This window comes from Carassius gibelio, chromosome B9 (genome assembly GCF_023724105.1).
Source record: "Carassius gibelio isolate Cgi1373 ecotype wild population from Czech Republic chromosome B9, carGib1.2-hapl.c, whole genome shotgun sequence".
NCBI lineage: Eukaryota > Metazoa > Chordata > Actinopteri > Cypriniformes > Cyprinidae > Carassius > Carassius gibelio.
Window position 1 is genome coordinate 9,216,309 of NC_068404.1, and position 11,978 is coordinate 9,228,286.

At 39.7% G+C, this 11,978-nt stretch overlaps 1 protein-coding gene across 2 annotated transcripts; it reads right to left on the reverse strand.

Annotated features, from left to right (window-relative positions):
- Positions 1 to 1,832: 1,832 nt before the first annotated feature.
- Positions 1,833 to 6,810, reverse strand: LOC127964477 (POU domain, class 3, transcription factor 3-A). Of its 2 annotated transcripts, none has more exons than XM_052564695.1 (2): positions 4,933 to 6,810; positions 1,833 to 4,719 (listed from the first exon to the last, which is right to left on the reverse strand). In XM_052564695.1, exons 1-2 carry the CDS (start codon positions 6,163 to 6,165, stop codon positions 4,609 to 4,611), a joined length of 1,344 nt encoding a protein of 447 aa, XP_052420655.1. In that variant the 5' UTR covers positions 6,166 to 6,810; the 3' UTR covers positions 1,833 to 4,608. The 2 variants fall into 2 exon arrangements, with proteins under 2 accessions (XP_052420655.1, XP_052420656.1); XM_052564696.1 differs by having other exon boundaries at positions 4,893 to 6,810.
- Positions 6,811 to 11,978: the final 5,168 nt, after the last annotated feature.

Here is an 11,978-nt window from a genome sequence, read left to right on the forward strand (position 1 = left end):
AACTTCAAATACCTGTGTCCAATTGTAAGTAATCTATTAAACCACAGAGCCCACAGCTTATTTCCCCTCTGCTTCACATCCTCCAGTTAATGTGATAGCTACAACAAAAGCAGGAGCACCTTTCACCTCCTGTTCTCTACTTGCGTCTTTCTTTCTCTCGCACACACATTCATATCCACATTTAAGATTGTTGCCTATATCGAATCAACTGCTTTCATTCAAAGTGTTTCTTGAACGGTGGTGTCTGAGCTGGAAAGTGTGTAAGACTCACTTAGTAGATTTAATGATTTAGGCTCTGGCGCTCTGGCCCTTGCCTCGTGTGGAGTTGTTTGTTACTAAGCATTTGAATGTGTGCCTTCGGTCCCCCGCTTCCTCAAGTTCCAGGGGCCGGTCAGAGGCAGCGAGGCATTGGCCGTCAGCCCCCCGTACTCCTCAATGGACAGGCTCTGACATGCTGTCACCTTGGCAACTGCTGCCAGGGTGATGTGGCTGGCGGGCTAACTGACCTCAGCTGGCAGTGTGCCCTGGGCTTGCAGCAGGTGTGTGACAGTGAAGGTCCCCTGGTCGCTAATCCAGACGCCTTGTAGACTACAGCCTCGGACCACATCTATTGGCCAAAGGTCTGATGGGAATTGTGAGAAAGGAAAACGTTATGCTGTGCAGTGAGACATGGTTAGATCACTTGCTAGTCTGGGGAGAACAAAAAAACAGCTTGTAAGAAATTAGAAATAAACACATCACTAATGATATCTCTATAGCTCTACACTTGTGTACACTAGGTAAACATATGCAGTTTAATAGCTTTATAAGAGGCATTTAAAGGTTTATCTTAGGTGTGATTATTATCATTTATTTTTTTTCATGTTTTGTTTAATCCTATTCATTTTTATTTTATTAATATAATTGTGTACTTTTTTTAATAAATCATATATGTCTATCCAAAAAGGAAATTAAAAATTGTTTTCGGAGATCGTTGTCGTTTTCAGCACGCATTTTTCTTATTGTGATTGTAAATAATGTTGTATGAAAATATCATTCAGTATTGTTTTGTCGATAACATGGTTTGATATTGATACATGTATTCGTGCAGGAGGGAATTCCAAAAGATGGCGCTAAAGAAATATGAGAGGGTAAGATTCATTTTCAATGGACCAATGTTATTGGGTAGAGTTAACGTATATAAATATTATCTAAAAAAAGGAATGTTGAAAAAATGGTAAAAAATATATATTTAAATTCGACTTCATTTTAACTGTTAAATTTTAATTATCATAATTTTTAGATAGCCTACACACATTTGACTCGTGAAGAAAACTCTGAATTAAGAAATATTTTTCTTATTATGACTGCATATAGGCTAGTTTATACGTAACATACCCACACACAACAAAGCAAATAAATAAAAAGTGCTACATGTGGAAATAAAAAATAAAATTAGTTTGCGTACTAAGGTGTGCGTCTGTTTTACATGTTTATTTTTATTAATTTTTTTTTGGTAACAGATCTAAGAGACGATAAATAGGCGTACACGTGTAGGCTGTTTTCAAATGTAAAAAGATAGGAATTCTCTCAGTTTTATAGCCCTTTGTGCAATTCAGGGTCTAACACGTAAGAAAGAAGAAAATGAAAAAGAAGAAGAAGAACTAATTTTCGTCACATCACTCAGAATCATTATAGTTATCTTTGTGAGTAGGCTATAACTGAGGTTGTACAGCCGATTTTAATTTGAAGGTTGATTTAACTTTGGAAACTTTTCAAATACTACTTTAAAAAAAAAAAAACTTATTTTCGAATATATTGTAAAGCTCGAAATTAAAACGAGAGAACAGTAATATAATCAGCCTAACAAATCTCTTTATTTTCATTCATTTTATCACTGCGTATCATAAACTTTTCTTTAGACAGTTTTAGACAGAAACAGAAAGCTTTACATCTCCGTGATTCTGGGTGTGTGAGCGATGCTATTAACATCGAGTATATCGCATGAAGGGTGGGGCGCGCGCTTATAACCACAGGTTGAATTTCGTTGCCACGCAACGGATGTACGGTAAATCATCCGCGAAATTTAAATCTTCAAGAGAAGAACCGTGTGTTTGGCTGAATAGTCACTACCCCACAAAAGTTATCCAGAAAAGAAGAAGAAGAAAAAAATCAGCTGCACTCCCAAGTCTCATCAGAAACGTCGTTCGTTCAGCTGGAAGGCTTGTGTTGCGCCTGAGCTGAAAAGAGTGCAAAGCCAGCTATTTCAAACATAGCAGGAATGAATACAAATGGGGGAAATTGCCAAACTTGTCTTGATGAAAATTAAGGGCCAACAGTTGTGCTATTCCCCGCAGAAACGGTCGGTTTGCAGAAGAAAAGCAATTCAGTCACACAATCGTTTTTGCACGCTTTTACATTGCAATCTGATGGAAGGATCTAGGCCTTTTTGCATTCAGAGAGCTACGTGGCAAGCATACGAATTTCCATGCATACAAATTCACTCCTGCTTCAGAGCGTGCACGGAATGGATTCCAAATTACGTCACTCGAAGAGCTGGACGCTCGTGCTTGTTTTATTTTTTATCTTTTTATACACTTGAAAGTAAAAAAAAAAAGCGTTCCCAAAATGAAGCCAAATAAATAAATTGTTTGCTGAAGGCACGCTAACTGAATATAATGTAGCCTACTAATTGAATTACAATAAATGCAATTTTGCAGTTTGTTCTCTGCTAGGATATTGCAGTTGTTTTATTCAGTTCATCCAGTTCAGTTTACTGAAATGATCCGGCCTAAACCATAAAATAATGTCCTGAACCATTCTACAAAGAATGCGGTAAACGGGTTGTCTAAGGGCAATAATCACATCGCTGGTAACCATTATTTATGTGCCCATTTATTAAAACAAGGGGGGAAACACTAATAAACTTTTAAGACATTCTAGTGGTATTACAAAATATGAAAATTATTACCCTGGTTTAATAGGGACAAGAGTTTTGAAAAGAAAGAGTAGTAGTGCAATACTGAATAGTGCAACACATTTCTATGTCTCTTTGATCCTATAAAGATTATAATAGGCTATGATTAGACATTTCTTTGTCTTTTTTATTTATTTATTGGATAAGAAAAAATGCCTCCGAATGTTTTGATAATATATATTCAGTTGAGAGGAAAATAATCTAAATCAAAATAGTGCATGCCAGCTGGTATAAAGCATAATATATCGGCTATAATTGGTACAATACGAAAACAGTATAACTGACCAGGTTTGGGATGCCCCATAACCCCGCACTATTTGGAGTCTCAGAAAATCTTTAAGTCATTGACGGAGAAGTTTTATAATAAAATGAAAAAATGTATTGCATTATTTGTATTTACAACGACGACGTGAAGCTTATCTTTACTTGATATACGCCGTTAATAGGCTATAGCAGATAGACAGTATATAGACAAGTTACATGGTATAATTGTGTCTTTTGTTTAAAAAACACTAAAGCATATACAGAAACACATGCTAACAGAAAAAAAAGACAATACGGAAATATGACAATGCAAGGTGAAAACATTTGGGAAGTTCTCACACTTCCATATTTAGGCCAAGGGTCAGAAGTTCGAGGGGAAAAAGATACACTACTGAATTCCCTTTGTATACATTTCAGAAATTGTCTCAGTATTTGCCTAGACGAAACGTCAAACAAATACAAATGTGTTATAATTTAGAAAGTAGTTTTAATATTTAAACAAAATTGCGAAAGAAAGAAAGAAAGAAAGAAAGAAAGAAAGAAAGAAAGAAAGTTGCACTGAAGCATCTGAAAGCTATCAGATTTATTGTTCTCATTCATTTCTCGCTGAGTCAGTACTGAACTTAAATAACAACCACGGGGGACACGGTTTGACAACGGTTTGTTCCAACTTCGTCAATGTGTTTGTGTACAATATCTGTATATAATAACAAGTGTAATACTAACAGTATAAAATATAATCAATATTTAAAATGGCAGGGGGAAAGGCCTACAAGAGATGCTACTTGAAAGTCATCACTGCGCGCAACAAATCTGTCATTGCTCTTGGAAATATTTTTAAATTGATTTTAGTGAAAAATATAGAGCAAATCATTTGAGTCAACACAGAGAATTCATATAGCCAAATTTACACAGACATGTTATCAAAAACCCACCAAAAAATCTGCCTAGAAAAAGCAGTGAAGAGAGGGCAATATCCACGATTATTCAGCCAAACAACAACAGAAAGTGTTTACAAGGGGTCGGCTGAAACTGGAAAATAAGTGCAGCTTGAGAGTAATCAATCTTTTTTTTTTTTTTTTTTCTTAAGAGTTTTCTCTGTGTAAAAGCTATTCACAGAAGTGTGGTCCAAAAAAATACTATGAAATAGAAAAGGTGTAGTTTGTTGTACATAATGCAATTCCGTTTTGCACATAATGCAAAGCAATTCCGTTTTGTTAAAATAAGTCATATAATTCCTGTGCGTAAAACTGATACGTGTCCTGGGGTAAATTCTTCCACTGTTTAATATTTAATGTTTGTCTGCATTGATCCATGTCCTTGAGAGTACTTTTGTCATTTCAATCCATAAAGTCTATGTTGGCTTTGGGCTGGTTATGATTTCGGTGTCAGTGCACCAGAATCTCCTGGCCATAGGAGCTCGCAGATGTCACGTTGTGGTTGCTGTCCGGTTCATCTTTCAAACTTGCACCTTTTAAGTAATCTACCACAAAACTCCCCTGAAACACAGAGCAAACAGAGTCATTTATCGTTAGGGACATTGGAGGATAAAACGAAGAGCTTTTAAAGATTTTAGCTTCGGCTTCTCTCGTAATTTACATAGAATATTTGTGCTATCTTGCTGACTTGAAGTGTATATAAAATGATTTGTTCTACGTCTCAGTGAACATACGTTTGCAGTCCATGGACGGAGGCGGTGTGTCTGCACTCACGTTGCCGGGATGGCTGTACACGTCCTCGGGCGTCTGAGGGATCCCGGGCGGCGTCATCCTCTTCTCCTTCTGCCTTCGGTTGCAGAACCAGACCCGAACCACCTCCTTTTCCAGCTGGAGGTTGTCCGCCAGAGAGGATATCTCCTGCGCTGCCGGTTTGGGGCATTTCAAAAAATGGCTCTCCAAGGCTCCCTTCACGCTCACCTCGATGGAGGTGCGCTTCTTTCGTTTCCTGCCTTGAGCTGCTATTTTGTCGATGCTGGTGGGACTGCCCGTGGTCGAGTCGGCCTCCTCCAGCCACTTGTTCAGCAGCGGCTTGAGCTTGCACATGTTTTTGAAGCTCAGCTGGAGAGCCTCGAACCTGCAAATGGTGGTCTGCGAGAAAACGTTTCCGTAAAGGGTTCCCAGAGCCAGCCCGACATCGGCTTGAGTAAACCCCAGTTTGATCCGACGCTGCTTAAACTGTTTGGCGAACTGCTCCAGGTCGTCGGAGGTCGGCGTGTCCTCGTCTGAGTGCGAGTCGTGGCTGTTGACTCCCGCGTGGTGCTGCTGCTGGTGGTGGTGGTGGTGAGGGTGCTGCTGCTGCTGATGGTGGTGGTGATGATGGTGATCCATTTCTGGCGAGTCTCCTCGCATCAGCCCCGGGTGGACTAAACTCCCAGGAGGGTTCAGCATCCCGTTGACTGTGAAGCCACCCGGCTGGGAATAAATGAGAGACTGCTGGGCCTGCTGCTGTCCTCCGGTGATGGTGGGGATGTGGGAGGCTGTGGTGCCACCCCATGCGCTTTGGTGCGACTGGTGAGCCCCTAAATGCGAGGCTCTGTGGTGCAGCGCGGTGCTAGAGTGTAGGTCTTCTCTGTTTGAACTGTTCTTCACGTCTTGTTGCTGTGGGCTCCCGGCCATGCCAACTGGACTGGAGGACCAAGGGGAGCCGGCTTCTGCTGCTGCAGCGGCTGCGGCGGCGGCTGCTGCGGCGGCCGCATGTGGCAGTGAGGTAACCCACTGATGGGCATGGCTCAGCATGTGCCCCCCGTTACTGGCCGTCATGGCTCCTTGCATGAAGTCGCTCTGCACCATCTTGACCACGGGGTCTCCTCTGTAACCTCCCGACACCGATGTTACAGCACCGCTTCCCGGCTGCATGCCACCACCTCCGGACTCCGAGTGCACGATCGAGGCTGACGAGAGAATGCTATTGCTGGCCAGGTAAGGATTGGAAGCCGCTGTGGCCATCCCCCTCACCACTCTGAACAGTTCTACTTCTTATTCCCCCTCCCCGTATTGCCGTAACTTTTTTCCAAGCCTCGAAGGCACGCACTATTTCATGAATTATTCAAGCTGGAAAAGTATGCGTGGTATTTTGATTTGGTCCACCGGCGGCACGGAAAAATATGTCCAAAATATATCCGTTAAAACCTCCTTTTATCAGACGCAAAAGGAGAACGAAATACCTTCAGCGTAGAAATCCACATTATGCGTGGAAGTTGTTTTTACGATTGCATTCCCTTCTTAATGTCATTGTCTTAAAGGCTAATAACGTTTCCAAAAAGTCTTGTTTGTTCTTCTTCGCATTAACTTCTCGTGACGTTTACACAAATCCCTCACCGAACTTCATCGCGCGCTCTCTTGCCTTAATGTGGAGGCTTATCAGAAGAAGACGCTCCTTTGTAAACTTCTCTCTTGTCCCGCAACCCACAAGGCGTTTTCTTACCGAGTCTTGCTTCTCATATTTCTTCTTCTCACAGAGCCCATCTGACGTTAACCTTCAACACGTTCAGCTGCACACAACTCTGTCAAATGCCCGCGCAATGGAGAGCTTTCACTGTCCTCGCTCGCTCCGTTCCTCTCTCTGAGCGCGAGAGCACGCGAATGTTTACGTTCAGCCCCCGCGTGCGCACACCATCCACATCCTTCACCCAATTACCGCGAGGAAGTTTTTGCGAGATTGATGCTCATTGGATATCGTCCGGGAGAGTGACAGATTTTAGGGCACAGCTAAGAAATCACGTCAAGGCGTTGCAATTCGCTATGTCTAATTTCGATATGTCAACATACGAATAAAAGTGTCTAGACCTTCTATCCGAACAGGAAGCTTTAGTTGATATCATTTTAGTGCGCTACTGCATTATTGTCTTAACGATGCAGTCGATGTTTTGTTTTGGTTTCAGATTAAAATTGTTTGGCTTGTTTTCGTCTCAGCGTTTGTTTTATTTTACTTTATGTTGGCCTTTTGTCTGCAACGGGTATTTAAACGTTAAAATGAATTTCTGCAGTTGATCAATTATTATTGCGTATGATATTTTACCTATGGGCACGTGACAAACAAACAGGGAAATCAGAATAGATGGGAAACAGATAAAACAAAGCAAACAACAGACAGATAAAAACATTAATCATTTTAGATTTGGCTTAGGGGTACAGCATAGATTAGATTTTTATCTAGAACATGCATGTAATCTACTATTACCATCCATTAAATGACTGACAATTTAATTTAAAGTATGTTTCATAGTTTATTCAGATTTATTCCGAGAATAAAGCAGAGCCATTTTAAAGCACGAGCCGTGTTAACTTTTAAGATGATTTATTTATTTAATTTTTGAATTGTCTCCACTTCTCTGCCACAACGAGATTATATATATATATATATATATATATATATATATATATATATATATATATATATATATATATACACTATAAAATACAAATACAAAAGCAAAACACAAATAAACATACATTGTTGTAGCCTAATAAACACCAACTATTTCATATTGTTTATTTAAGTTTCAGTGGTACCTCTGGTACATGGATCTTGAGGATATCAGGCCTTTCAGAAAAAAAAGAGCCATCAGAGATGTTCGTCGCAATAACCCCATGAGTGCTGATTTATTATTATTATTATTGTTGTTTATTTGTAGACTGATCCACCCCTGGAATAACCTAGATGTAACCTATTGTATAGTGTAGAGGACAGGGACACTCGTGCACTGCGAGCGAGGAACAGTTAGTGCTGATTTTCATTTGCATAAATTTTCATATATTTAAGTGAAAATAATAGCGGAGCAGAGGAGAGCGGGATTCACTCGAGACGGAGCGAGAGAGAGAGGGAGCTGCGCTGGATTCATTCCTGCGGTAAGAGATATAGCCTACCTCTCTTTCTCACTCCCTCCGTCTGAATGTTTGTTTAAATCGCGAACAAACTGTCTATATTGAATTTAAGAGCCGTGTCGGATCGCACGCTCGTAAAATCTGCTGTAAAATGTATTTCTGTGCAGAGCTTGTTCTTCAGCGAGGGCCTTGCGCTTAGACTGTGATAGCCCACAAATTCTGAAAATCACTTTATTGCTATAAAATAAATGCGGTTTTGCTTGAGGGCCAATAATGGTAGCAAATGCATCATAGCACAAGAATGCAGAGGGTTAAATGACATCAGCTCTCCTTGACAATTTCATTAAGCTTCTTAGCTTCTTAGGCAAAGACTTCCAGGATTTTATATCATGGACTTAAGGTAGGCTTCTTATTTATTTATTTTTTGAAGTTCAGATATAACGAATTAGTCATTAAAAGTGCAGTTAATCGAGTTTGACTCTATCTGCAATTTGAAAAGAAATACTTTTTTTTAAAGACCAGGTGGACACGTAAGGCTTTTTTTTCACGAGCAGCCCAGTGGAATTTAAAACTCTTTAAAACTACGCGTGTTAATAACTTACAAGTCGATTCACTGACTGCCTGCAATTTTTATTGCTTGTTTAAAAATGTGCTAACTGAAACCAGTTTCCTAAAATATGAAATAAAACTGATCAATCAAAAAGCCATGTAAAGTGTCAAGTCGGGTTTTTGCCGTAAGAGCATTCTGAAATATGCACAGACTAACATGACCCTCCCTGAACCAGGTCATGCAATACGTTTATAACGGGAAATATGTAGTCTATCTGCTGGCATGGGTAGATGATCGATCAATCACTGTCCGACAAAGTCCTGTTTAACAATGGCTCAGTGTCTCATTTGTAAACCATATACTTTATTTCTTGTTACGCCTTAATTTTGCGCACTAATAGACGCATTATAAAGGTTGTTTTACTTGTTTTTTAAAGTCGAGTTTTGCATGAAAATAGTCATGAATTAGCGAGGATCTTTTACACCGACATGGCTGTGTTTCAAGATAACTCTTTAAAAAAGCTTTATATGTGATTTGCACTATATTGTAGCCTACGAACTTTGCACATGCTTTTTAATTAAATTCTTTAAAAGATCTGTCCGTTTAAACCCGTGACTTGTCAATGACAACTACAAACTACAAACTTTCCCCACAAAATATTGAATAAATTGTAATTTGTAATTTTTAACAAGCAGGACTATATTAAGCTGTCTTTAAGTTCTCAATAAATTGGTAATATGTGTAGCTAATATAATTAATGCCCTTCTCAAGTTAGACAAGTGCAAGGGACCTAAGAAAATAAAGAAATTAAAAATGTAAATCTTACTGGCATCATATCTAAATAAGGTAACCTTGTACTCCCAAAAACTCCCAAAGTTAATGCAGTATAATACTTGTTTAATGATATAAGTAATATAATGAAATAATGTTGCCTACTAATAATCATATAAACTTATTCGGACTTAGTGAGGTCTAAATAAAAGTTGTTGCATAAATGATGAGAATAAGTTTTCCCCAAATGATTCTATTGTCTGCCCTACACACACACACACACACACACACACACACACACACACCTATTTCCCCCAGTCCCTGTATTACATTAATCAAAGCACATATTTCCCAAGGGAATCCACTCATGGATCATAGTAAATCCTAGTGAAATTGAATCACACAGAGGCCTAACTCAGCAGCCCGGACGTTATTTTCCATACATATTTTTGAGTGATTTCTTCTAAGAGAAAACATGGGAAATGTTTACACCTATTGACATTCACTACTAAATAAGCTGCTATAAATGTGCTCCCTAGCTAGACAAGACATTGGCAGCCATATAACCAACCTCATGTTTCATCTTGAAAGCAGCAACAAAATTTCTAAATTATGTTGTTCTCTAGACCGAAGTGAATTTGGTGCTTATATTTTGTCGAGGTGCGTGATTAGAAATGTTAAACTATTTCAGATGCCTCACTGCCTCATTGAAATGACATCACAGAGACGTTGTGAACATTTCCAGCTCTACAGCGGTGAGACTGTTCAGTCTGAGGAAAGTTTCAAACGTGCTATACTTTCTCCTGCAAGTGACTGCAATTCAAATCTCTTTTCCCATTGCAGGTAAGAGCAAGTCCCTCTGATAAACACAAGACACACAAGGCCTTCTTTCAGTGAAAGCTCCTTTATGGGGTGGGATGGCTAGGATTATCTTTCCTTCTGTCCTCTTCTCTTCTCTCTGTCTCTCTCGTGCGCCATCTGAGTATTCCAGCAATGTATAGAAAGTTGTTTTGGACAGATGTTTACATTATATTCTGGATTGTGCACAGCTCTAAAATGTCAAAAGCGACCGGCTGACTCACTGAGAGATTTTAATAATTTCCTTCTAGAAAGAACACTACAGCACCTCTGAAAGGCTCCAGCAAAGGTGTTATTCGGCTATGTTTGAGGTTTTCTGTGGGCAAAGCTCAAACCAGCTGGAGCAAAAATCACAGAATTGTCCTCTCCTTCTTTTATTTCTCGTGTTAGGCATTTGCATTTTACTCAGCTTAGCAAGAGAAATAGCCTGCAGCGAGAAAACTCTATCCACTATGCATATAAGAAAGAAAGAGAGGGAGAACGAGAGAATAAAAGACGTGAAAAAGAACACAGACAGGCTGACTGAAAGGAAATGAGAGATAATCTCAACGCTACTGTCCATTTTTCCAATGTAGTCGCAAGCCATCATCCGTAATGGGAAAAATGCATCAGCATGCGCCGCTAGATGAAGTGCAATCCACACGTTCTTTTGTCACCTAACCATGGATATCTCCACTCTATGCTCTTAAATAGTCTTTTGATGGTATCTCGAGACCAATTTACAGATCTCCACCATTATTACCATAGAGCAGACACATTATGTTTGGGAAGGGGACATTCTCAGGGAAGAATCTTCGCATGTTACCTGAGGACACAGGCATGCTATCGTCCTCAGACCCTGCCAACTGTATGTGTCCCCATCTCTTCTGACAACTAAAGGGACCCATCACTGTTTCAGCCCACAGAGAATGACTCAAAGGGCCTTTAAAGTGAGTAAAACCCATTCTCTTTAATTCTGATTACACTCTGAAAGTGTCTTTAGCATGTGGCGGCTAAATTGGGCTATCAGCGCTAAGTAGCGGCGGGGAAGAAAAGAGCCAATTATGCCAGTCAAAGCCAGATGATGATTCTCATCTTCACTCTCTCTAACACACACTCACACACTTGCACACAAACAAAAGAGAGGAGAGGAATATGTGTCTTTTCTTCGAAAATATAGAACACATATCGCCTGACACACCTTTCATAGTACTGAGAGACACCTACGGATCCACGATTACACTCTCACTGACTTCATAATGAGTCTCTACATCTGTTTAATAGAAATAGCCAGAGGCAGTAAGGTATAAATTCATATCCATACCAATCATAAATCCTTATAGTTTAAAAATAAAGCAATACTTTCTAAATCAACTGTGTTATTTATTTATTTCATGCATGGTGGATGACTCAAACCCTATCAGATGTTTATTTGTGTGGGATAAAAGCAGAACCTGTGAGACCTTCAACAATGAGTAAGACTGAACTTAATTCAAGTGACTATATCCTGAGGGTAATTTGTGCCAAATCTGAGCTTCGCATGGCCTGCATGATTAATGTGCATAGAGGAGTTTATCCCTTCAAACACATTGGCTGTTTTGACAATCTAGTATTCTTAGAATAGTAAGGTGCTGTTTGACTCAAGCACAGTCCATTAACTCTACACTACTGATCTCCCACTGTTAATGCTGGATGTTATGGATGTGAGTTCATGTGCTTCCACGGTGAACTTGTATGGGCTAGAAAGGGATCAGATGCTTTGTGATCACAACATGGA

What these genes read in the sequence shown, in the direction of transcription:
- LOC127964477 (XM_052564695.1), bottom strand. Translation starts at nt 6,165, where the DNA reads ATGGCCACAGCGGCTTCCAATCCTTACCTGGCCAGCAATAGCATTCTC. An exon ending in TGTACAGCCATCCCGGCAAC is followed by an intron (nt 4,720 to 4,932) that starts GTGAGTGCAGAC and finishes TCTGTGTTTCAG; the next exon opens with GGGAGTTTTGTGGTAGATTA.